At 44.9% G+C, this 27,648-nt stretch overlaps 1 protein-coding gene across 1 annotated transcript in view; it reads left to right on the forward strand.

Moving 5' to 3' along the window:
* The first annotated feature begins 866 nt into the window (after positions 1–866).
* Positions 867–27,648, forward strand: part of LOC135246857 (NACHT, LRR and PYD domains-containing protein 12-like) — a 58,194-nt gene continuing 31,412 nt past the window's right edge. Inside the window, exons 1-3 of the mRNA XM_064320142.1 lie at positions 867–2,347; positions 6,679–6,849; positions 19,957–20,130. Of these exons, the coding sequence (XP_064176212.1) occupies positions 990–2,347; positions 6,679–6,849; positions 19,957–20,130 (1,703 nt within the window). The 5' untranslated portion in view covers positions 867–989. The remainder of the gene's footprint in view (positions 2,348–6,678; positions 6,850–19,956; positions 20,131–27,648) is intronic.

The following is a 27,648-nucleotide window of genomic DNA, read 5'->3' on the forward strand; positions in this document are numbered from 1 at the left end:
ACAGTATCCTTTACTTAGTGTTCAGATTTGGTGAGCAAAACTCAAGAGCTAGAACTGAGTCTTGCATTTATGACCTCATACATGTTGGCCAGCATTCTGTTTTAAAGAATTTTTAAGAAGTGTTTTTAATAACAAATTTAATAAAACAAATTGATATTAAATACATAATAAGTGTGTTGTCAAGGGCAAATGTGTTTTTGCCACAGATGCATGAACCAATATATAAAATCAAATACGCTTTAGATATAAAAATAGAAGACATTTACAAAGAAGTAATATTTTGCTTGACAACAAGAGCTACATGAAGCAGTTGCAGGGGATGAATACATATGCCATGTGCAGTCCAGTGCCTTTTCATATGTCCAAATGCACTAAACTGGCACACATGTGCTTGTAATTGTAATGAAAGTGGAAGCCTGCTGAATTAGATTGGTTGGCCTTAATGCATGTGACACACTCTCAGCTGTAGACCATACAGAAATCTTTAATTTACTATTGTTATGCTCAGATGCAATGCAACCATGAAAGAATTAATGCAGATTTTCCTCCCTTCAGATGAATCCATAAAAAGAGCCCAGCAGGAATTGAAAACTCATCTGAAGAAGACGTTTAAATGTATATTTGAAGGTTTAGCAAAGCAGGGCAACCAAACCCTTTTGAATGATATCTATACAGAGCTCTACATCACAGAGGGGGGAAGTGTGGGGGTCAATAATGAACACGAGGTCAGACAGATTGAGACAGCATCCAAGAGACAAACCACACAGGAGACTGCAATCCTCTGCAATGACATCTTTAAGCCTTTACCTGAACAAAAGAAACCCATCAGAACTGTGCTTACAAAGGGCATTGCTGGCATTGGGAAAACTGTCTCTGTGCAGAAGTTCATTTTGGACTGGGCTGAAGGAAAAGCCAATCAGGATGTTGATTTCATCTTCAATCTTCCTTTTCGAGATCTGAATTTGAAGAAGGAAAAAGAATTCAGTCTGATGGAACTTCTTCAGCATCACTTTTCACGGCTGAAAGAGATGAAAAATATTGACGGTGATGAAGTCAAAACTGTATTTATCTTTGATGGTCTGGATGAGTGTCGACTTCCTCTAGATTTCGAAAGCAATGAGGACTACAGTGATATAACAGAGCCATTATCAGTGGATGTGCTGCTGACCAACCTCATTAAGGGGAATCTGTTTCCCTCTGCTCTCCTCTGGATCACCTCCCAACCAGCAGCAGCCAATCAGATCCCTCCTGAGTACATCCACCGAGTGACAGAGGTACAAGGGTTCAATGACCCACAGAAGGAGGCGTACTTCAGGAAGAGAATCAGAGATCAGAACCTGGCCAGCAGAATTATCTCACACATAAAGTCATCCAGGAGTCTCTACATCATGTGTCACATACCAGTCTTATGCTGGATTTCTGCTAGTGTTCTGAAGACAATTTTGGGTAAAGCAGAAAATGGAGATCTGCCCAAAACTCTGACTGAATTGTACACACACTTCCTGCTCATTCAGACAAATGTGAAGAATCGGAAGTATCATGGTACCAATGAGATGAACCCAAAGAAGATGTCAGCATCAGATACAGAAATCATCCTGAAACTGGGGCAGCTGGCTTTTCTACAGCTGGAAAAGGGCAATCTGATATTCTATGAAGAAGACCTCAGAGAGAGTGGCATTGATGTCAGTAAAGCTTCAGCTTACCCTGAGTTGTGCACACAGATCTTTAAAGAGGAGTGTGGGTTGTATCAGGAGAAGGTCTACTGCTTTGTGCATCTGAGCATTCAGGAGTATCTGGCTGCCTTGTTTGTGTTTCATTCATGTGTAAATGAGAACAGAAATGTACTCAGAGCAGAAGAATCAAAATCTCACAGTGACAGAGTGCAGCTGTCTGAGTTACACAAGAGAGCAGTGGATCAAGCCTTAAAGAGTAAGAATGGACACCTGGACCTTTTCCTCCGATTCCTTCTTGGCCTCTCTCTGGAGTCCATTCAGTCGCTCTTAGGAAGAATATTGACAGAGACAGGAAGCAGATCAGAGAGCATTGAAAAAACAATCCAGTACATTAAGATGATGATCAGACATGAATATCAAACAGAGAGGATCATCAATCTGTTCCACTGTCTCAATGAACTGAATGACAACTCTCTAGTAGAGGAAATCCAGAATTCCCTGAGATCAGGAAAACTTTCTGATAAAGAGCTGGAACCAGGCCAGTGTTCAGCTCTGGTATTTGTGTTACTGATGTCAGAGGAGATCCTGGTTGAGTTTGACTTGAAGACCTACAACACAGCAGCAGGAGGTCATCAGAGACTGCTACCAGTAGTCAGGATTTGCAGGAAGGCCATGTGAGTATTTTGTCATTAATAATGCAGATAATTGACCACATATTTACCAACTTTCAATTTCTAGTCAGAATAAAGTGAAATAAAATTGATAGGCAACAGATAATTTGGTTAAAAAAATTGTTAAAACATCTTGATTTCTGAATCAAGATGTTTTAACTAGTGCCCTCATTTAATGTTTTATATCCAGAACATAGGCAGTATCAAATATAAAACCTCAGCACTTATCATATATTTTATTTTATTTACTATTACTATTTACTAATTTAATGCATGTACTAATTATTTTCAAAGATAGCAATTGTAAAATAGATAAGGAGTTAGTCGATAGGCAGAATAATCAGATGGATCAAGCTTTGTCAGAACATACAATTAAAACAGATTAAAATGAAGAGAAGCTATATTAAGTTACATTATTAAGATAAGGGGCCCTATTTTGGTGACAGCACAGGCACAAACACACCGGGTCACAAGTGGAATTTCTTGTGTCATATTTAGTAGTTTTACCAGGGTTGTTAGTTTTCTGGTCTATGGTTTATCTGGTTGTGTCAACATGGGTTTGTTGGTGCAATCAGGGATGTGTCAATAGAAACATTCATTATGTGAGTGTGGTGTTGAATAATGCATTTGCAGTTAAACCAACCCATTCTAGGTTTTAACTCATGCTATTTTGGCATTATAACTGTGCCACACATGTGAATCTATAAACACATAACACAGATACAATAAATTATTTGTTTATTTCAATTTAACTATTTTGAAGGAAAGTTGTATTCAGTTATGGAGTCCAATACCAGCTATTTGGGCAGTGGAGTTAATTGTGTAAGCTACTTGAATGAGACAGGTGGGAGACCGGCTTTACACCCCTCAGATAGTGTTTACAATGAGCCCAGAACGCACTGGAAACTTGCTTTCAATCATGTGTTTGTCAATGATTGAGTGGACCTTTGGAATATTGAAAATGCATTTTAGAATTTTGGATGGATTGTGTGGTACGTTACTGTACAGCCCTCAGAAAGTCAGTGCATTCTTTGTGGTGTGCTGTGTTCTACTCTACATAGCCATACGCCATGGATGTGACATAGACCTCACAGAGGACACATTACAGGACTTTCATAAAGAGAGAAGCAGAGTCGCATGTGACGATCGCTACAGAGATTACAGAGCACAGTCCCTGCACGAGAGAGCAGGGACTGGTTGGCTGTGGAGCCGTTTCACTAGTGAGTGTTCATCCATTTTATCAAGTGCATGTCTGAAATGAATGACACTTAGTTGAAGTAGATAATTTTTTTTGTTTATTTTAAATAGTGGTACGAAACAAAAAATGACAGCAAAGAAGCAAAAAAAAAAAAAAACTGTAGTAAATTCAAACTGAATGCACAAATTCAAATTAAATTCTTTCCTGTCCTCTGGTGCACAAGTGCAATGCCTGCCTAGCTGAAACAGTAGCGGCAGCAGCAGCATGGAGAGGCCAACTGGAGGTTGTCTCTGCGAACTGCCTCCTGCTCCTGGCCAGACTGGGAATATTCTCCCTGCAGAACTGTTCATGGGAACAGAACCGTTCATTATACCTCTTAGCACTGGCATATGAACAGAAAATAAATGTTTTTTGTTTAAAAACTAAACTATTCAGTTTCATCTTCATTGATTTATAGAGGTCCTTATAATGGTTGAAATAGTTCATAGTGTTGGGCAGAAAAAATGCCCTCCCCTTAGAATAACCAGCACTACGAGGTATATCCATATAAGAAATATCCATTTAAGAAATCCAGACTCTTTCTGCAGATTTATTTCTGCAGAGAGTCTGGAACCTACACACAACAAGATTGATAAGTCCGGTCCCTGCTTTTATTAGCAAAAAGTTAACAATTGGTTAACAATAACGTACATAATTCTGATTGGTACATGGTTAATACATAAGCATATCGTAAGATTTAACAAAATAAATGATTGGCTGTGTCTAGTCATATAGCATGAATACTGAATAAGAACATGGTGACCTCTTAGCCTTCAGCGTTACATAAACAAACTTTATACCAGATATAATAATTTGGTCTTTTATCGATCGGTTGCTTCTGGGCAGTCCTGGGCAGCATGGCATCATAGCCGGTTTCTCCCTGGCAGGATGGCAGGGGGAGGATTAGGAGGAAAGCCAAGCTCACCAGTGTGGACTTCTAGAAATACATAAGAGACAGAGAGAAAGAGAACACACACACACACACACACACACACACACACACACACACACATGCATGCAATATTTCTAACTTCTTGTTGTCCTTGGGAGGTTCGGTGCCTGGAGGCAGATGAGCTCTTCTGCAAGGCCTAGGAATTTAATGTTGTACACACAGGGGAGAACTCTCCTCCCTTCAGTAGAGATGATCACAACACACTTGCTCTTCAGCCATGGTGACATTAGCATTTTGCTGTGTTTCATAAAGAGAAATAAATGGGGTGATCTGATTGGCAATAATGAAACCAAACCCAACCACACGCACAGTCAATTTATTCTTATTGAACCAGCCTCTTTTATGACTGTGCCACAGTTGTGCTAGTGCCTGGAGTCAAGAAATTACTGAAATACCAAAATTCACCAGCGCCTTGCATTGCTGCTAGTGTTTGACAGTTGTGCCTTGACTGAGAAAATAGGGTCCAATTAAACATACAATTTTATAACACAAGCCCAACTACACAAACAAAAAAAAACAAAAAATTAGACAGTCCTGGAAATTAAGTAAAAGATAGTCATGAAAGAAACGAATGAAAGACAAAACAAAACCACAGCTTGTCTTTCTCACATTAAAACTGATCAAAGCCAAAGACGCACAGCTGAGAAGAAAGACAAAGCTAAGACACAAGACCAAAGGCTCATGTCTGCTTAACAAGAGAAAACTTCATAGCCTGTATTCAATCAACATTTGTCCTTAACTTGGACTTGGACTAGTAAATGCACTTCATACCTTTTCTTCACAAACTCAGTTTGGTGAATTAATTCAAGTCATTGCTGTAATTGCCAAACTGTTTGTGAAGAAAAAACATTCCTTGCTTTTAATTGTAAGTTTTAATTATAAGAACAAATGTGGTTAGAATCCCTGCCAAGTGTTTGAAAGAGGGGGGTTCCCCTTCTCTTCCTGGACTATGCATAATTAATTACTGATTAGAAGAGAACAAAGGAGAGACTTATCTATACCCCTTTTTATATTTTACTTTTAAGCCGCTTGATAGGATAACACTTATTTTCAATGTCATGATTAAAATTACGTTAAGTTTTGTTTGGGAGGGATATGTTTGGTTATGAATTAAATGTCTGTGTTTCTATGTTGGGAGGCTAGGGCAGGCAGTAAATGCATCATGTTTAAAGGCCAGTAGTACCACCCTGGCCTCTGTTTTATTCTGGTATAGGCTGACCTAGAATCTCCAGTAAAGTGCCTGTAGATAGAGTGCAAATAGGAATGTAAAGGAATTGTAGGATATAATGGGTGCCAGAGTGAGGTCTTCTCAGGGAACTGTTAAATTAGCCTCTAACCCCAGCGCCTGTTCTTGAGTTAATTCTGAGGCTTGTCTCAGGCTAAAGCTTCACCTGTACAGGGATTCTGAAGCTTCCTAGAGCCCAGAACAGGCTGAATGGTGTCTCCTTGGGCAGCACCATTAAACATATCACTATCTCAACAAAATAATCTCAAAGGTATCATTAACAGGTGTTCCCACAGACCTTTGGAATACCTTGTTTCTCTACCTGGTCATATATAACACCAAAAGAACGAACACACGGCTGGTTATATGCGAACAGATCACTTTCATATCTATCTGCTTCTAAAGTGAATCTACTATTAACTGTATTTTAGCTTGCAATGCTGTAGGTTTTCTGTCACAGAAAACCAAATCTAAAGAAACAACCTTACTGTCCTCTTTGGAAGATGTGCGTTATCATTTTGCATCTTTCCCTTTGCAAGTTAACTCACTGTCCACTTTGAAAGATGGCAGCTGCAATTCTGGGATGGGATGGGATGGGAGGGTTAAGCCCAGAGAAAAGATCATAGAAAAGGTAGATGGGCTCTTTGCCCCAATTCAGAGAACTTACAGAATAAGAAAAGGGGCCATTTGGGTCAGAATTACACCTGTCGAACTGTCAGAGTTTAGTCCAGCAGGACATCTAATTCTCAGTTCCAAAGCGCTGCAGTTAGAGAGTGTAGCTCAGACATCTTCCTCACAACACCATCAACCTTAAAATCCTCAGTTTCACTCTTCATCGCTGAACACTATCATTTTGTATAATTTACCATATGTTTTATGTATACCTATTATAATTATAATATATGAGCTCTTCTTTTCAGACTGAACAGCTGTGACCTCACAGAGAAGGTCTGTGATATTGTGGCCTCAGCATTCCAATCAAACTCACCACTGAAAGATCTGGACATCAGCTACAATAACCTGGGGGATTCAGGAGTGGAGCTGCTCTGTGCTGGACTGAAGAGTCCAAAATGTAAACTACAGAGACTGGGGTGAGTAGTGCTGTGCACTATGTAAATGGTAAATGGACTGCATTTATATAGCGCTTTTATCCAAAGCGCTTTACAATTGATGCCTCTCATTCGCCAGAGCACTTAGGGGTTAGGTGTCTTGCTCAAGGACACCTCGACACGCCCAGGGCGGGGTTTGAACTGGCAACCCTCCGACTGCCAGACAATCGGTCTTACCTCCTGAGCTATGTCACCCCTTATTTGACCTTATTGAAAAATAATTCAAGTATGGTGTGTGAGTATGTCTGAATTTTTCTCACAAGGAAGAAAACAAATTTACTGACTGCATTTTCAAAGCCTGTAAGCTGAATGATTGTGTGAATATGAGTTTGCATACAAGTGTATTGACTGGGGTATGCTCATACACTACATTTCCAAACGTGTGTGGACACCTGAACATCACAGCCTTGTTGAACATCTCATTCCAAAACCATGGGCATTAATATGGAGTTGGACCCCCCTTTGCTTCTGTAACTGCTTCCACTCTTCTGGGAAGGCTTTCCAGTAGATTTTGGAACATGGCTGTGGGGGCTTCCTTGCATTCAGCTGCAAGAGCATTAGTGAGGTTGGGCACTGATGTTTGGCTGAAGGCTTTCTAATTCACCCAAAGGTTTTTGATGGGGTTGAGGTAAGGGCTCTGTGCCAGCCAGACAAACTCTTCCCCACCAAACTCAGCAAACCATTTCTTTATGTGCCTTGCTTTGTGCACTGGAACAGTGTCATGCTGAAACAGTGAAGGGCCTTCCCCAAGCTGTTGCTACAAAGCTGAAGGGGACAATTCTCTTGAATGTCATTATATGCTGTAGCATTAAGATTTCCCTTCAGAGGAACTAAGGTGTCTAGCCCAAGCCATGAAAAACAGCCCCAGACCATTATTCCTCCTCCTCTATACTTTTCAATTGGCACTATTCAGGCTAGTACAGTTGGCACAATGCATTCCATCAAACCCAGATTTGTGCGTCCGATAGAGAAGCGTGATTCATCACTCCAGAGAATGCGTTTCCACTGCTTCAGAGTCCAATGGCAGTGAGTTTTACACCACTCCAGCCAACGCTTGGCATTGGTTCGCATGGTGATCTTAGGCTTGTGTACAACTGCTTGGCTATGGAAACCCACTTCATGAAGCTCTTGATGAGCAGTTCTTGTTCTGATGCTGTTTCCAGAGGTAGTTTTGAACTCTGTAGTGAGTGTTCCAACCATGGAAAGATGATTTTTACACGCTACAAGCTTCAGCACCACATTTTGTGAGCTTGTAATAATAATAATAATAATAATAAATGTTATTTATAAAGCACTTTTCAAGCGGTATCTCAAAGTGCTGTACATGTTGTGAGGTCAATACACAAAAAAAAAAAATAAATAAATAAAAGAGGACAGTAGTACACTTTTTAAAAGAAAGAAAAATAAAATAAAATAAAATAAAGCGACCAGTACCAGGAACACAGACAAAATAGTACAAGGTTAAAAGTTAAAACAACAAGTAAAGAAGTCAAGGAGGAAGTTATTTGAAGGCAATGCGGTACAGGTGGGTTTTGAGACCAGTTTTAAATGAGGAGAGTGTTTGAAGGAGCTGAAGGTGGTTTGGCAGTGAGTTCCAGAGGCGAGGGTCAACAGCACTGAAGGTGCGGAGTCTGGTCCTAGGAATCTGGAGTTGGTGGATGGCCTTGGACCTGAGACTGCGGGTGGAGGTTTGGGGATGTAGCAGGGCCTTCAGATAGGTTGGGGCATGTGAGTGAATGCATTTGAATGTGAGGAGGAGGACTTTGTAATGGATTATTTGGGTTATGGGGAGCCGGTGAAGAGATGCCAATATGGGGGTGATGTGTTCGTGTTTGCGAACTTGCATGGTAATCCGGGCTGCACTGTTTTGACTGTATTGTAGTTTTTGAAGGCTTTTGGCTGTGTAGAGGGAGTTACAGTAGTCCAATCTGGAAGAGATAAAGGCATGGACTAGCTCCACAGCTTCAGAGTGATTAAGTGAGGGGCGAAGTTTAGAAATATTTCTCAGATGGTGGAAGGAAATTTTATATATATTTTTGATGTGACTGTCGAAGGTGAGGGATGGATCAAACTTAATGCCAAGGTTGGTGACGGAGGTGGAGAGGGGAATGGTTTGCCCTGCAATGGTGAGCTGAAGTGTGTCTGAGTGCACGGTCTGGTGGGGTGTGCCAATCAGGAGGGCCTCAGTTTGCTGCTGTTAAGTTGTAAAAAGTTGTGGGACATCCATGCCCTTATCTCCTCTAGACAGATGGTCAGGCGTGTGATGGCAACAGAGGCATTAGGGAGGGTGTTGAGGTAGATTTGTGTGTCGTCCGCATAGCAGTGAAAAGATATATCATGGCGACTGATGATGCGGCCAAGCGGAAGGAGGTACAGACTAAATAAAATGGGACCTAGGACTGATCCTTGCGGGACACCGCATGTGACTGGGTGGGTTTCAGATTTGAAGTCCCCCAGAGTGACATATTCTGCTCTGTCAGTGAGGTAGGACCTAAACCAGTTTAGGACTAGTCCGGAGAGGCTGACATAACTGTTAAGCCGTTCAAGGAGGAGGGAATGGTCAACAGTGTCAAAGGCGGCGCTCAAGTCAAGCAGTATCAGCAGACTTGGCGAGCCAGAGTCAGCGGCCATTAGCAGGTCATTTGTGACCTTAACTAAGGCAGTTTCTGTACTGTGACCAGATCGAAAACCAGATTGAAATGTTTAATCTGTTGGAGGTGAGATGGAGTTGAAGCTGGGCAGCAACCACTTTTTCCAGGACTTTGGACAAGAACGGGAGGTTGGAGATGGGTCTATAGTTCAGGAGGACTTCGGGGTCGAGGCTGGGTTTTTTTAGGAGGGGGGTGATGACTGCAGTTTTTAGTGAGGAAGGAACACTACCATGTGCAGAGAGAGATGTTAATTAAGCTTGCAATGAGAGGACAGAGGGCAGGGATGGAGGTTTTAAGCAGAGTGGTGGGAATGGGGTCGAGTGGGCAGGTAGAAGGTTTCATTTTGGTAATGATTTCTTCAATATCATGGGGGGTGATGTCAGAGAAAGAAGTGAACGTTTAGGATGTAGAATGCGGGGGAGGGGTAGGAAGGGGGGGTGAGAGGACGGGCGATGAGGATATGAGAGCTCTAATATTGTTTATTTTGTTCTTGAAGAACTTAATGAAATTGTTGCACTGTGACTCAGATGCTTCAATAGGGGATTGAGATGCTGGTTTTAGGAGGTGGTTAATTGTAGAGAAAAGGTGCTTGGGGTTGCCAGCGTCACGGTCAATGAGGTTGGAGAGGAAAGATGACCGTGCATTTTTTAGTGCTAGCGAGTGTTCATGGATGTTCATGGAAGGCGATCTTGTGAACAGTGAGACATGTAGACCAACATAGGCGTTCAAGCTTACGTCCAGCCGACTTCATTTTTCTTAGTTCAGGGGTGTACCATGGGGCAGAGCGAGAGAAGGATACAGTGCGTGATTTGAGGGGAGCGAACTGGTTGAGTGTCTTACCCAGAAGTTTGTTGTAGTGGGAGACAGATTCCTCAGCAGATAAACCAATAGGAGGAGAGGCTGTAGTCTGGAGATGCTGGGCAAACTGCACTGTGTCAACTGATTTTATGTTTCGGAAATGAATGACACATTTGGAGTTTCTTGGAGGTGGGAGAAATGCCAGATCTGCCGACACAGCCATGTGGTCAGAGAAGCCAAGGTCTGAGATCTGCAGGTTATTTAGAGGAAGGTGATTGGTTATGAGAAGATCCAGTGTGTGGCCACATTTGTGAGTAGAGGTATCAACATGTTGTTTTAAGCTAAGACAGTCGAGTAAGTTAAGGAAGTCTGAAGCAAGAGTACAGGTGGGTGAATCAACATGAATATTAAAATCTCCTAAAATCACAATGTTTTTTGAAGAGGAACAGAGAGAGGTGAAGAAGTCAGACATTTCAGATAAAAAGGCTGCATTAGCTTTGGGAGGTCTGTAAACAACTAAAACAGTCATGGCAGAGGGCGGTTTACATTTAAAGGCTAAATATTCAAAAGAAGATACACTTGGTAATGAAAGCAGTGAAATTTTCAGATCTACTCGGATCTACTATAAAACAGCCTCCACCCCGGCCGGAGCAGCGAGCTTTTTGAATGTATGTGTAGCCAGGTGAGCAAGTCTCATTTAAGGTATGGTAAGCTCCATGACGATGCCAGGTTTCAGTCAGGCAAAGAATGTCAGTATTACAGTCCATGAGGTAATCATAAAATAGAAGAGACTTATTAGTGAGAGACAGTGTGTTGAGGAGGACCAATTTGACAGGTATAATATTTAGTGAAGAGACAGGGGCATGATCGTGACTCTGAAGGGGCCGTAGGTTGCTCAGATCCACTCTGTGTTTTGCAATTGGTAGAGGCTTGCGAAGTCTCGCGGTGTTTCCAACGATTACCGGAAGTGGGAAGTTGTTGTTTTTTTGAACAACAAGTGCAAACAGTTGCGAGCAATACTTTAAAAGAAACATACTGACAGTGAGACAGACTAACAAAACAACAAACAACGCAAGTTATCTAGGCAGGTCGCTACTTTACAGAGGTCGCTACTTTAAATACAGAGCGGAGCGGCCGACACGTCTAATACGTTCGCCAGCGTTCCCGCAACTGACTCCTCAGTTGTGTGGCCTACCGCTTTGCTGCGGAGCTTTTGTTGCACCCATACCTTTCCAATTCACTATACCAGCTCTTACAGTTGACTGGAGCAGCTCTGGCAGGAAAGATATTTGATGAACTGACTTGCCTCAGCCGGAGACTTGAGGGTGCTGTGCACGCTTGAGCGTGGCTGGGTGTATTAGGAGCGTATGGAGACCGCGATCACAGATTACTGCCAGCAGAGAAGAGAAGGCTCTGTGCTGCTGTGCTGTGTAATCGCTGAAGTCTGGATAAAAACTAATGACTATCTTGTTAAACTTCACTGGTGATTTCCTGGCAGCTTACGAAATATGCTGTCGATCCGTGTACCCCAGCAGAGTAATAATCAATGTTCCAGGCCTGTCTGCTGTTTTTGATCAGCCGCCATAGAAACGGTGAGCCCTCATTACTTCTATTGTCCTGTCAGCCAGAGAGGGGAATCACTATTTGAGGGAATTAGTAAGAAAACCAACCAGGTCTGATCATTCAGAATTCTCCGGTTGGTTAACAATGCGAAGGTTGCATCACCTGCTCCTATCCTCCAGCTCTGCCATTTTAGCCTTGAGCTGATCCTGTTTGGCCTGGTGCAGTGAGGCAGCGGTTTTAGCTAGTTTAACTTTGGCTTTCAAACTGCAAATTCAGCCTGTAGCTCGAATATTGGGAGATTTCAGCTCGTATGGACTGGGTTTCGTCCTCCGGGACGATCCGGGAGAGCTGTGTCTCAAAACACTGTGTTTTTGGCTGGACTGCAACAGCGGGGCCAGCCCTACTAACGCGAATGTCTGGGACTGATTGACTGAGTGACTGACTAAGTGGCTGAGTGATGACGTTACAGCATTGGTCGGCTGGATCACGTGTGTCATGACAACCAAATAAACAACAGTGCCATTACAGAATTTTATCCTCAGGCAGAGTGACAAACAGGGCAGAGGATAGGATTACGTTACCGGAGCACAAGAAAAAAGGTAGATTTAACTAGCTAACGTTAAGTTAGATAGATTTTAGAGTTTAAATAAACATTCGCAATGTATTCTCTACTGATGTTCATGGCCAACTAATTCTTATTAATATCAGTAATATATTGTGAAATAATGTTCCAGCTAACGTTAGCTAGGTAACGTAAACAGACTTGCAACTATATATGAAATAGGCAAAATATCGCTAACAACCTGCACCTAGTTATGTAGGAAAAAATGTTCTTGTTATCCTCCAGTGGTTATTTTTTTAAGTACTTTTGCAATTTTTTTCAGTGCCGGCAAATAAGTCAGAGGTGGCCGAGAGCTAGCTTTTGGTTGCTAAGGGGACCTATATTGACCACCCCACATAAATGAATGGAACTTGACATCAATTTGCTAGCATACTGTATAAGTGTCCTGTTTTGCATATTTGAGGTTAATATGAGAAAGGGTGGTCACTATCGGCACGTCCAGGAATCCGTACATATTCACAGTTGTAACCCAAGTCGCAGGACTCAAAATAGCCGTTAGGAAAGCAGTTTGCAATTATGAAGCAGGGTCTGAGCCATTGGGTTTAGTTGGTCGTGATGAGATAATTCCGAGCGTGTTGCTTGTCTTAAAGTTGATATAGTAAATAAGGTTGTATTAATATAACTCAATGTATATGTATGAAGTTGGTTTTTCACATTTAGACAGTTTATTATGTGTATTTTTACAGGACTTAAATTTTAATAGGTAACAATGTCCAGTTCTCTCTAATAAATTACGAAGTAAATACACTAGCGGTTCAGGTGGTCGATAATGTGCTCTCGCTCTAACGTTACTTTCGCTAGAGAGGGGCTCAAGGTTCTTAGCTATGCCCCAAAGTTTTGAAGGGAAAGAAATGCCTTTGTGGGAAAAACAGGACCCAGCCTGGGCCAGAAGAGCCGGGTGTTCTCCTTACACTGTTGAATACTTCTTCAAAAAAAAATATACACTTCACAGAGTCTGATGCAACTGGATTTATTGCAGGTAATTCAAAGATAACATGCAAGAACCCGGGCTGATCTGCACATATCAATACAAACACTGTCAAAGCATTCCACAAGACACTTCACAGAAAACACATACGATGCACACACACAGACAAGACACACAAGACATACTGAGCTCCCCTGGGGCCAAACACTCCCTTTTATCCTATCTTGTTAGCTCCTCCTGTTGTGGAGCTCAAGCTTGGACTTTCCCTCATGCTTACATCATTTTACTTTACTCTTTCCCATACATCATTGTTTCTCATTTTTCAGACACCATTATTTCCAAGTCCCCTTCCTTTCTTTAATTAAAAAATAGGCATTCCCATCTCTTATCTAAGTCTTCCTCCCCTTCTTGGCGTCAGACATGTATTTACCTCATTTATCTCCTGCTGGATTTTATCATTCACAACACATTTGTATGAAAGGCCTAGTTTGTATGCCAGAAGCTGTGCTTTCATTGTATATGGACTTTTACAGCTTGTCTTTCATATTTAGTGCAAACCTCTACAGATTATTACTGTTTTGACCAAGATCTGGCCATTGCTACTTCTACTTCTTTTGTTAATAATATACTCAATCTTGGTGGTGATGGTTGGTGATCTTAAATGCATTTCCTTCCCACACCTTCTAGTTCTAAAATTTGTAACGTTAGTGGTGGCTACTACAATGGTTGCGTGATCAACTGTTTACTGGTTGCGCGATCAACTATTTGTGATGTGAGAGAATTATCTAACGTTACTCATTCTCAAATGTAACCTTATTAGACAAGTACACAGGCAGGAGTAGTGGAGGCGAGTGGAGCAGGAGAGCAGAGTGGAGCAGGAGAGAGGGCAGAAAGAGATGAGTCAAGAAGAGAGTGGAGGAGGACAGGAGAGAGCAGAGAAAAGGAAGACTAAGCACAGGCTATCAGGTTGGGACCCTAAATGGGTAGACAAGACCAGGTTCCACCCATGGCTCTCAGCCAGGCTGCAAACTTTGCCACTGAGGCTAATATACAGTGCCCTCCATAAGTAGTGGGTCAAAGAGGCATTATGTATGAATAAATAGATGTCAATAAATATGTTCTAATGTTTGTTTTGCAGTCAAGTGTCATTTTATTTCATATTTTTCAATTACCTATTGATATTCACTCCGATGCCGGCAGCACGTGCACACCACCTAACTACAACAAAACCCTTTCCCCCCGCTGCTGAAAAAAATCTTAGAGGAAACACTGTTAGGTCCAGCCATATACTAGGTTTTAACCTGGTTCTAACACAGCCTCTACAATGGCTGTTAGCAGGACACTGGATTCCGCATCATGTCCCTTTCTGGGTGAGTCTTGCCTGAAAGAGACTTTGTTTTTGAAGAAATGGACATATTTTATATCATGGTCAACAGCACCAATAAACTCTACTGGGAGTGAGCCATTTGTAATGAGAACAGTTAAATGAAGAGGAGAGAGTGCAAGGAGCAAAATCATTAGGCAGCCATCTTTCCAGTTGGTCACTACTTGCTATGAACTTTAATGGAATCCATACATTTACCCCACTCTCTTTCACATACTGTTTTACTCCTTCATCACATACCTGTTTGTGCTGCAGAATTTCTGGTGTTTCTGAAAGGATTGTGCATAAAAGTACATTTTATTCTGCTGGTAGCACTGTCGCCTCACAGCTAGAAGGTTCTGGGTTCGAATCCCAACCTGGGCCTTTCTGTGTGAAGTTTGCATGTTCTCCCGTGTTCATGTGGGTTTCCTCCGGGTACTCCGAGTGTGTGTGAATGATGAGTGAATGTTGCGTGTGCCTTGTGATAGTTTGGCGACCTGTCCAGGGTGTATTCCTGCCTCTCACCTTGTGACCCTGACCAGGATAAGCGGGTATAGATAATGGATGGATGGACTTCCACAAACGAAAACGAGAGTCATGCAGCAACTGATTCCAACTTCAGACTCTTGTTCACTGACTTCAGTTCCAAGTGAACGAGTGAGTCATGCAGTGACTGATTCTGACTTCAGACTCTAGTTCCTAATCAAAGTAATTTCACCTACTGTGCTTTGGATGTGAATTCCTACATGAACCTAGCACAGGCCAATGCTATTATACGATTCACAGGATTTTCCTAAACATTTAGCCAATTTAAAAATGAATAGCCAATATGGACATGTTTATGTGCAATTCACTCAATTAGCATTTAGTGGTTAGCTCACAAATAAGTGGCATGAGGTTGACGACTAAATAATTTGCAAACAACAGACGAGCTGATGACAACAGTATAATTGATAGGCTAATTATTATTATTTTAAAAAATATATATTAATTAGCAGTGTGGAACAATTTCTTATGAATTTGTAGCTTTATCCATGCAGATGTTATTTAGTGGATCAAACCGGTTGTAAAACAGCTAGCCAAAATCTTGATTTTACATTTCAGTTAGTCTAATTTGCCATTTGGCTGTTCTGAGCATAGGAAGCTTCAAAACAATCGGCCAGGATGGCCTGGAGATAAGACAGAGGATGAACTTGGGGATAGCCACTGGAGGTGTGAATGTGTGTGTCTGTGTGTGAGTGTGGGTCTGCATGTGTGTGTGTGTCTGTGTGTGAGTGTGGGTCTGCATGTGTGTGTGTCTGTGTGTGAGTGTGGGTCTGCATGTGTGTGTGTGTATGTCAGAGGTTGATGTCCATGTTGATCTTACTTGCCTTGGCTATATTTGGAATTGTGTTGACTAACTGCATTGTGTCAGTTTCCTGCATCATACACTGTTCATCAGGCTAGCTGCACCAATGTCAAAACAATGTTGACCTCTCGAATTATCAACAAAGTGATGATGAGTTCTTAAAGCCTAACATATGTTTGAATGAAGGAAATGACTGCGGTTTCTTTGCTTGAGTTGAGACTGAACCTAGTTCACAACTTGCCTCAGTGTTGCCAGATGCCTGAATCAAATACTCCTAAAAAAAAGTCCTCAAAATCTTCAATCAACTCCCATTCAAATTCCTCACAAATGTTCCCCCATATCTCATTTAAAATCCCCCTATCTATCATTGACTCCCATACGCCTTTTCTGTAAAACTTCACCCATGAATGCTTAAATCCCCTACATACATTTAGAAGAAAATCTGGCAAGCCCACTCTGCGATGTGTGATCTTCTTTGGGAAATAATATACTGATGGCCTCTTTTGTTCACGGTTTTTTGCACCATGCAAATAAGAGAGTTGACTACCCATAGCTTATAGCATTTCTCAGATGTAAGTGGGCTGACCAGCTAGTTTAAGACAATTTATTTTAATACTGTAGGTCTATTTATTACTCAGGCTAAGTTTGTCATTGCAATACAAAGGCTTTATGGGTAGGAGGACAAGTAGAGCTGCGGTGACTAGTCTGAAACTCGTTCCGGTATCAGACCCAGACCCGGACCCAAATCAGAATGTCTAGTTCGGTCCGGTCCTCAACGACAGGTCCAGTTCCTTCCTGGATTATTCACTTCAAATATAGTTTGGCTTGGCTTAAATTAGGTCAGAATAGTATTCACTGTGTGAACTAAATTGTGTTCTTAGCTAGAAACAGCTGTACGAAATGAGTATTTTATCTTATTGAACGTGTGTTTTGTAGTTGTCCACGACCATGAAATGCACTTTTGTACATCGCTTTGGATAAAAGCATCTGCCAAATAAAGGACATACAGATGGTGGATTATTTTTTATTATTATGTATAATTAAAAAAAAATAGATCTATAATTTTTTTCAGTCTGTTTTAATCGGTATGTTGCTTAATTCCCAGATTATTACAATACAGGTGTGATTGCAAAGGTGAAAGAGCCACAGTGGCACAGGCGAACCAATGGTTTGGTTACTTGACTGTACTAATCAACTGTCTGATGGTTCATCTGGTGCAGATTGCTATGAATATTATGGGGGTTGGGAAACACCCATCTCTTCAGAAGATATATGAGGAGTCCATTATCAGACAGGCACAGAAAATAGTATCAGACCCCACTCACATATTTTACCCTAAATTCCTACTTCTACCTTCTGGTAAAAGATTCAAGTCCCTCAGTGCAGGCTTACCTGCTATAAACACTCATTCATGGTGATGACAGTTTAGCTTTTTAGTGCTAAAAGTTGATGTGAATTGTTGGCTGCATGTGTGTTGCAATATGTCTTCACTGTTATAACACTTTTTTCAGTACTAATTAATTATTCATTTATTTATTATTTTTCAATTGGCCCACCAACTCCCCCACTTGATGGAGGACACCTTTATTTATACAATTACAATGCTTACATATAACAGTAGTGAAGTCACTTAGATTTTTAAGTGAGGCAGTTATTTTTGTCCCATTGATATGTGTTCAGTGGGAAGGTTTTGCCATTGTGTGATACTTAATGAATTCCTAGATTTTCAATTTAGGAGGATAGTTTTTTTGGTGATCGTTAAGATGATCAATATGGGTTTTATGTATTGAGATGGTGTGTTGATTGTAGGCAGATTTGTGTTATGCGAATGCTAACTTGTGGTTTGCATCTTGCAGTGTAGCTTCTGTCATTCTGTTTGTGAAGTATTCTGCAGACAGGAGGTACTGACACATCCCTACCTGTATTATGGAGAGTGTTTCTGATTTGTAGAACAGGTGTTTGGGGGTTTTTCTTCATTATGGTGCAAATTTGTTACGTCCCCTGCCTCTGCTTGCCTGGGTAGTGCAGGTGGAGGTAGTTGCTTAATTACCTAATTGCCTGATTGACTCCACCTGCCTGTGAGCCAACATAAGCCCAGCAGTATGAGGCAAGGGAGATCTTTCTTTCGGGTTTCTTTTGGGTGGTTTGTTGTTGGCTGTGTGTTTGTTTTTTGTGGGTTGCATAAGGTTAATTTCTTTGAGATCTTCGTTGGGGTTTCTTTTGTGTAGCTTGTGGTTTGCTTTGTGGTTTTGATGTTTGTAAAGATCCTTTTTGTTTGGTAAACTTTGTGGGTTTCTTTTGTTTTAGTTTGTGTTTTAGTTTATTTATTCTAATAAATGTCTGAGTTTTTAGATCAGTTTTTGGTACTTTGGACTGGTTGTTGTGGCTTTTTCGAGCCGGCCATAACAAAATGGGGGCTCTTCCGGGATCTGCCATCCGTGCAGACACTCACACACTTTCCTGCGGTGGCGAGGACGCCGTGTTTTGTAAATTGGAAAAAAAAGGCCAATATACCTTACAGTTTTTTTTGTCTTTTTTTTTATCTTACGGGTGGGGGTGTTACATCCCCTGCCTCTGCTTGCCTGGGTAGTGCAGGTGGAATTAGTTGCTTAATTACCTAAACTTTGTGAGTTTTCTTTTGTTTTAGTTTGTGTTTTAGATTATTAATTCAAATTAATATCTGACTTTTTAGATCAGATTTGATCGTGAAAGAGTGCTGCATATTAACATTTTGTCCAGGTCTAGGTGCAGAGTGGAGGTGCTGAAACCCAGCCCTGTCCCTCCGGTGCTGTCCAGGTCTGAGTGTGGAGTGGAGGTGCTGAAACTCAGCCCTGTCCCTCCGGTGCTGTCCAGGTCTGAGTGCAGAGTGGAGGTGCTGAAACCCAGCCCTGTCCCTCCGGCGCTGTCCAGGTCTGAGTGTGGAGTGGAGGTGCTGAAACTCAGCCCTGCCCCTCCAGCGCTGTCCAGGTCTGAGTGTGGAGTGGAGGTGCTGAAACTCAGCCCTGTCCCTCCGGCGCTGTCCAGGTCTGAGTGTGGAGTGGAGGTGCTGAAACTCAGCCCTGTCCCTCCGGCGCTGTCCAGGTCTGAGTGTGGAGTGGAGGTGCTGAAACTCAGCCCTGTCCCTCTGGTGCTGTCCATGGTGCTGCAGGCTGGCCAGTGAGAAACAGGTCAAGTGGAGCAGAGTGGTGGCTGATGGCAGGGAGGGGCAGGGCTCCAGAGGCCCACAACACAATACATAAATATGAGCATGTGCACTACTTCCTGTTACAGTGAATCTGCCTTTAGCTGTGTGTTAGTTTGCAGTGCTATGGGACGTTTGTAACAGATAACTAAAAGGAAATAAGCAAAGTCGCTGTTCACTGTTCAATGTATGTTGCCTTTTACATCTTTACTTTTGGTGGTGGCCAAACATCCTACAGCACTGAAAACTAACTGGCTGTCCACTCTGAAAAATGTCAGCTGCACGTCTAGTATGGGATTGGAGGGTTAAGCCCAGAGAAAAGATCATAGAAAAGGTAGATGAGCCCTTTGCCCCTTTTCAGAAAACTTACAGTATAAGAAAAGGGGCCATTTGGGTCAGAATTACATCTGTAGAGCTGTCAGAGTTCAGTCCAGCAGGATGTTTAATTTTCAGGTCCAAAATACTTCAGTTGGAGATTTTAGCACAGACATCTTCCTCAGAGCATCATCAACCTTAAAATCCTCAATTTCACTCTTCATCGCTGAACACTGTCATTAGCACATTTCCCATGTTAGATACATGCTTCATGTATACCTAATATAGTAATACTATAATATATTTACTCTTCTTTGCAGACTGAACTACTGTGAACTCACACAGAAGTGCTGTGATATTGTGGCCTCAGCTCTCCAGTCATCAAACTCACCCCTGAGAGATCTGGACCTCAGCTACAATAACCTGGGAGATTCAGGAGTGGAGCTGCTCTGTGCTGGACTGATGAGTCCAAACTGTGAACTACAAAGTCTGGGGTGGGTAGTGCTGTGTACTGTGTGACTTTAAAGAAGTAGAATTTGTGGTGATGTGTAAGAGTGTGAATTTAATCACCGGGTGCAAAAAAAAACCTCACTAATATTCAGAACCTGTAACCTGAATGTTTACGTGTGAATACGAGTTAGCGTATAAGCACATTAACAGGGGTGTGCTCATATGAAATTATGGGTGGCAAGACATTGTACCCTGGAGAGACTATCTACTGCTGCCAGGCATTCGTTCAAGTGTTCTGTGACATCAAGACCTTCAACCATAGGAATCCAGGAATCTAAAAATAACAACTAATTAAGGCTTACCCCATCTGGGTGAAGGGACTAAATATCTAAATATTCCAGGACATGATCTCTGTATTATTTTATTGAATGACATTCAGAGCCATCTGGGCACTGACTCTAACAGTGACCCCAGAGTAGCTGCACATCCTGCTAGTGAAACTATCAATATTCCCAGTGAGTAACCCAGTTAAGGTGTTACCTCTAAACTTTAAGTTACTGTCGTAACCCTAGTTCTCTGATACACAGAGTGGAGAGATCCACCTATAGGAAATGACAACCGGTCATGACTTGTGTAGAAGCATCCAATTGCACCAAGTCTGGCTCTGACAGACAGTAACGTGTCCAAAGGAGGCTACCGCCCTCCTGGAAGAGCACATAGGACCCTGCAGTGTTACTACTCCTCAGTGAACGTATTCACTTCACATGAGCGGCAGGCAGGGCGGTCTTGGTGGATCTCTCCACCGGGGTTACGACAGTAACCCAAAGTGCTCTTTCATCATGTTGCGTTTGAGATCCACCAACCGGGAGATATGGACAACTACCAGATTGCCCTATGCTCACAGCTGTGGCTCGATTGCTTGAGCCTGACACACACTTCCTGTTTGTGGTAGAGAGTGAGAGAGGAATGAGTCTTGTGGAGTTTGGAAAAGTTAGTTACAGGATTGTATTGTGCTTTGAAGTGTGTATTTGTTATTTCATTTGAGTTTTTTTTTCATTTGAGATTGTTTTGCTCCTAAGGTGAAAATCTCAGGGAACAGGGAGGGAATTTTCCACTTTTTGCCTCCGTTAAGCACTCAGCTAGCAAACTAGCCGGTTTGCTAATTTGGCCACCTTCTTGCCGACAGGAGGTTTTTAGTTGTTCGCTTTCCCAGGAGCGAAATATAACTATTGTTAGATAGTTTGCCTTCATTGTTATGTGCTAATGTTAGCAGTAGTTTATTATAATCTGCTTCTGGATGAATTTTCGTTTTATTTTGTCCCAAGATATATGAATAAAATATTACCTAGTACATGGGTTCCTTCAATTATTGCTATTTAGTAATTGCTATTTAGTAAACGTTAGTTAATTTAACCCAATTAACTCTGCACCTGGTCATTCTTATTTAAACACTTAATATTAGTTAATTTAAAGTGCTTTATGTTTCTAGTTTAAAGTGCCTCCCCAGTTTCTGCTGCTAGTTGTCTGGAGCCACTTAAAGCGTTTTTAAGTTGTGGTCTTGGTGTCTCCGTCTCAGCAGGTAGGAGATCTCCCACAGCCTACAGACAAACTCCTTGAGTTCTGTATGTAGAACGAGGGGCCATAAATAGAAATTAGCTAAATTTCAGTCACTGTGTGGAATGGCCTGCCAGGTCATGTAGTAGGGGCAGAAACTCCGATGATTTTTAAGACTAGGCTTGATACAGTGTTAGATTCTTAAGACTAGGCTTGATACAGTGTTAGATTCTGTCTAGTCTGTAGGTAATCAGAGCAATAGGTACAATTTAGTTTGATACTTGGCAAGCATTGTTGGGCTGAATGGCCTGTTCTCAGCATATGTTATGTTATGTTGTTATGTTATGTTTTGTTAGTTGAGATGCTGTCAGGTCTTGGGAATTAAGTCTGTTAGGAATCTTCTCCTTTTGTGGAACCATGTTGGGACCAGTGCAGTAACACACTGATGACCGCTTTCCAGTTGAAAAGGTTTTATTACTATGCACAAAGGGAGACTCACCACGGTGCCTCAACAAGCGCTCTGTCTGAATCTCAACGAGACAGCCACAAGTGAGGGCTTAACTATTCTGGTCAGTGATTATTGCCAAATGAGAACATTCCCAGGAAGGAATAAACATTGCACCAGACTCCCTGGGGGCCACCCATTTGATCTGCAGGTGTTGTATTGCCTTACAATGATTGAACTCTATATGTGGCCATCTGTCGCTAACAGTGGGAAGTTGTTGCAGAGTGTGTGTTGGTGTGTGTAAATGTGAATGGGGAGGGTGTTGTCTGGCACATCTTGTGTAGGGCAGTACTAAAGAAATTCCACTACCCAAAGCTATAGCCAGGTGCCAGGAACAATGTGAAGTACTGAAACTGTGAACTCTCTCAGCTAACGCGAGGTTGAGTGACGGAAGTCCAGAAGAACCAGAGCAGGGAGACTGAGGTAGTGATTAACAAAAAGTTCTTTAATGGTGGTAACGAGTGGGGGTAAAGGTAGGGGGAGCCAAAAACAACTAAAACGTCTTCCCGGTCGGGGTATCGATGCTCCAATCCAGGTATTCACGCGGTTCCCTTCTGGAGAGAAACAAGAAGCACATCGGTTAGGGGGGCGGGGCTTAGTCAGTCCGGTCCGGGTCCGGCTCCTTCCTCCAGGTGCCAACTGGTGCTCCTCCCGTCTGAGAGGGGGTGTAGGGGTGAAGGTCTCCCTCCCCTGTGCGGTCGCGCTCCAATCTTCTCCCAGCTCCAGCCCTGAGCGGTCCCTGTCGTCGGCCCCGGTCACACGGTCCCCTGGACTCACGGTTGCTCTTTACACAAAACAATTCAAGTTGTCACACCTATTCCTCTGCGCGAGGAGAGAGTAGTCCACGGCCGCTTACGGTCTCTGATCCAGGTGCAGAAAGGCGCCTGGTGTAGCTCCGATGAAATCCCCAGCAGCTCTCTCTTCCTGTGGTTGTGCTGGTCTATAAAAGCCTGCCTGCTCGTCAGCGCAAGCAGCTTCAGGTGGGCGCCGGCAGCCAATCTATCAAGCAGCTGCAGGTGTGCAGCAGAGTGGAAAATTCCCCTTACCTTCCCTCTGCTGCAGCCCTGTCCATGGTGCTGCCTGGTGTCACCTTAGGTGTTCTGTCTGGTGCTGTCCAGGGTCCTGAACGTCTCCAGGCTGTGGTTTGGTAAGTAGCGCCCACTCACGACTTTTCCCAGAAGCCGCCGGTGTCGATGGGCTCGGCCGTCTTGGTGGTCTCGTGGGGAGCACCGATCAGGGATCGGGGCGCCACATACCCCTTCCCTCAGCTCCATGTCGTTACCTGGAGCGCCTGACCATAGACATTCCTCCCGTCTGGACAAGGTGTCAGCATTCCCGTGGAGCTTCCCAGCTTGATGTTCCACCCTGAAGCGAAAAGACTGTAGCCCCAGAAACCACCTAGTAACCCGGGCATTACTATCTTTATTCACTGACATCCATTTGAGTGGGGCATGGTAAGTGACTAGTACAAACTCTTTACCCAGTAAGTAGTATCGCAGCTTGTCCATCGCCCATTTGACAGCTAAACACTCTCTCTACTGTGGCATAGTTACGCTCATGAGTTAAGAGTTTACGGCTGATGTACGTTACCGGATGCTCGGCCCCCTCCCGGATCTGTGAGAGCACGGCTCCTATCCCCACCAGGGAAGCGTCCGTTTGGAGCACGAATGTCTGATCGAAGGCCGGAGTCACCAGAACCGGTTCGCTGCAGAGGGCTTGTCTCAGGGTTTCGAAGGCGGCATCAGCTTCTTCCGTCCAGCTGACTCGGTTGCTTCGACTCTTGGAGGTCAGGTCATGCAGGGGGGCTGCTATGGCGGCAAAATTAGGAATAAACTGACGGTAATACCCCACTAGGCCCAGGAAGGTTCTCACCTGCTTCTGCGTCTGGGGCTTGGGCCACGTTGCGATGGCTTCCACCTTGGTGGATTGGGGTTTCACGCACCCTCTTCCAACGGTGTAGCCTAGGTAATCCGCCTCCTCCAATCCCAAACGGCACTTGGTTGCATTGGCCGTCAGGCCTGCCTCCCGGAGGGCCCCCAGCACCGCCTCTAGCCTGCCCAAGTGGGTTTCCCAATCGGCACTGTGGACCACGATGTCGTCCAGGTACGCCGCCGCATACTCCTGATGAGGTCGGAGGACCTGATCCATGAGCCGCTGGAAGGTAGCCGGGGCTCCGTGGACCCCAAACGGTAGGACCCGGTACTGGAAGAGGTCATCCGGCGTCACGAAGGCAGTCTTCTCCTTAGCCTGGGGGGTAAGGGGGACCTGCCAGTACCCGCGGGTGAGGTCCAACGTGCTGAGGAACCGAGCCGGTCCCAGCCTCTCGATCAGCTCATCCACCCTGGGCATGGGGTAAGCATCAAACCGTGAGATTTCGTTTAGCTTCCTGAAGTCATTACAAAACCTCAGGCTACCGTCGGGTTTGGGTACGATGACTATGGGGCTGCTCCACGAACTGCGGGACTCTTCGATGACCCCCATCTCCAACATCCGCCTGACCTCTTCCCGGATGGTATCCCGCTGGGCCTCGGGGATCCGGTACGGCCTCAGCCTAACCTTCTTCCCGGGTTCTGTGGCGATGTGGTGGGCGATGATGGAGGTCCGGCCGGGGAGCTTTGAGAACACATCCCGATTTCGGTCCAGGAGTTCTCGTAGATCTTGGATCTGGTGGCCCGTCAGCTGCTTCCCCAGCGTCACCTCGGGGGGGTCCTGTGGGGAGACGTGAGCAGAGAGGGCCTGTGCCTGCGGGGGTTCAGCTTCATACCAACGTTTTAACAAATTTATGTGGTAGATCTGGGTGTGGCGGCGGCGTCCCGGTTGGCTGCCTTTGTAGTTGACAGACCCGGTTTTCGCAACCACCTCGTAGGGCCTGTGCCATTTAGCCAGAAATTTACACTCATGGGTTGGGACCAAGACCATCACTTTATCACCCGGCTGAAATTCTCTCACCTGTGCTCCGCGATTGTAGACCCGGGCCTGGGCTTGCTGTGCGTGCTGCATGTTTTCCCGGACCATGGGCCAGATCCGGGACATCCGTAGGTGCATCTGCTCCACGTGCTCGATGACCGTGCTATGTCGCGACGGTTGGCGCTCCCATATTTCCTTAGCCAGGTCCAACAGCCCTCGGGGTCGCCGCCTATACAGCAGCTCGAAGGGTGAAAACCCGGTAGACGCCTGAGGTACTTCCCGAATGGCAAACATAAGGTAGGGTAACAGCTGGTCCCAGTCTTTACCGTCCGTTTCAATCATTTTCCTCATCATTTGTTTCAAGGTGTGGTTAAACCGCTCGACCAGCTCGTCGGTCTGCGGGTGATAGACGGACGTCCTCACCTGCTTCACCTTCAGCAGGCCGCACATCGCCTTCAACACGGCGGACATAAAGCAGGACCCCTGGTCCGTGAGTATCTCCGACGCAATACCCACCCGGCTGAACAGCAGGAACAGTTCTCGAGCTACCGCTTTCCCAGTGGCAGTCCGCAACGGGATGGCTTCCGGGAACCAGGTAGCGTAGTCCAGGATGACCAGGATGTATTTGTGCCCTCGGCTGGACCTTGGAAGGGGGCCCACGATGTCCATGGCGATGCGGTGGAAGGGGACCTCTATGATGGGCAGAGGGATCAGGGGGTTTTTATACTTTACCTTGGGGCTATGGAGCTGGCAGTCAGCGCAGTGGCGACAGTACTCCTCGACGGCCCTCTTCACCCCAGGCCAGTAGAACCGTTCGATGATGCGCTCATACGTCTTCTCAGCTCCCAAGTGGGCCCCCAGGAGGTGGGTGTGGGCGAGGTACAGGACCTTTGAAATGTAAGTCTTGGGGACTAACAGCTGGTTGACTCTCTCTTCCTTGACCCAGGCCACCCTATATAATAACCCCTGCTCAATCACAAAATAGGGGGTGGTTGTTCACTCACCCCTGGTCGTGGATTCCCATCAATCTCCTGGACGTCCCTCCAGGCCTGCGCTAAGTTGGGATCCTGCAGCTGCGCTGTTCCAAAGCGGCCCTGTTCCCCGGTCTGGCTCCCCGGCTGTGGGGCGAACTCGGTAAAGGTCTCTTCTGAGCCCACCTCCTCCAGGCCGACGGGGTTCACGGCTACGGCCTCTGATGCGGTGGCGGTGGTCTCCTTAGTACTGGCGGTTGGCTGCCTCCCCTCTACCACAGCATCCGTCGGTCCGGCCTGGTCTTCCCCAGAGAGGCCCGCCCAGGCCGGTTGCGCACCCCCTGCGGTGTGCTGGGGCCACCTCTTCTAGGGACTCCTTCCAGTACCTGTCAAACACGGCACAATCCCGGCCCACCAGTACAGGAACGGGCAGGTTCTCTACGACTCCTGCCCGGACGGCCACCGAGCCTCGGGGGGTGGTCATCACAATGTCAGCTGTGAAATATTGCTTAGTGTCCCCGTGAATGCAGGCCACGGCGATTGCCTTACCTCGGGAGCCCCCCGCAAACTCCGGCCGGATGAGGGTCACCATACTTCCTGAGTCAAGTAAGGCCTCGGTATCCCGTCCGCCGATTTTTACCGGAAATGTTGGGGCCCTGGCTCCCTCATGTGCCCAGCAGGTGGTGATTTACCGGCATGGGAACACCGGTTGCTCCGACGTATCTGCGGTGGGCATAGGCTCATCAGGGCAGCCACTTGGGCTCTCGCTGGTTGGCTGGGGCTGTAAGCCCACTGGTGGAAGCGCTGGGCTTTGGCTGGCAAGCTATAGTCATACTGAGCCAGAATGGCTGCTTTAAGGTTGCTGTAGTTCGCGGCCTCGGCATCGGTCAGGTCCCGGCAGGCTTTCTGGGCCTCCCCGATCAGAAATGGTGCCACTATGGCCCCCCAGTCTCCCCGGGCCCAGCCTTCTCGGTGGGCGGTACGTTCAAATAGCTCGAGGTAGGCTTCTACGTTATCCTTGGGAGTCATTTTCGTCAATACATCCCGCGGCTTCAGTTTGTTCTCTGACGTGCGGGTGACCAGGGCCACCATGGCCGCCTCCAGTGTCTTTTGTGTCTGTAGCACAGCTTTGATAGCCTCCTCCATTTTTTTTTATTTTGAACTGGATTCTACCTGGTTCCGTCAACCCGTAGCGTGGATTTAGAATGCCCGCATTCTCCACCAATTGTGAACTCTCTCAGCCAACGCGGGGTTGAGTGACGGAAGTCCAGAAGAACCAGAGCAGGGAGACTGAGGTAGTGATTAAAAAAAAGTTCTTTAATGGTGGTAACGAGTGGGGGTAAAGGTAGGGGGAGCCAAAAACAACTAAAACGTCTTCCCGGTCGGGGTATCGGTGCTCCACTCCAGGTATTCACGCGGTTCCCTTCTGGAGAGAAACAAGAAGCACATCGGTTAGGGGGGCGGGGCTTAGTCAGTCCGGTCCGGGTCCGGCTCCTTCCTCCAGGTGCCAACTGGTGCTCCTCCCGTCTGAGAGGGGGTGTAGGGGTGAAGGTCTCCCTCCCCTGTGCGGTCGCGCTCCAATCTTCTCCCAGCTCCAGCCCTGAGCGGTCCCTGTCGTCGCCCCC

Source organism: Anguilla rostrata, unplaced genomic scaffold (assembly GCF_018555375.3).
Source record: "Anguilla rostrata isolate EN2019 unplaced genomic scaffold, ASM1855537v3 scaf0952, whole genome shotgun sequence".
NCBI lineage: Eukaryota > Metazoa > Chordata > Actinopteri > Anguilliformes > Anguillidae > Anguilla > Anguilla rostrata.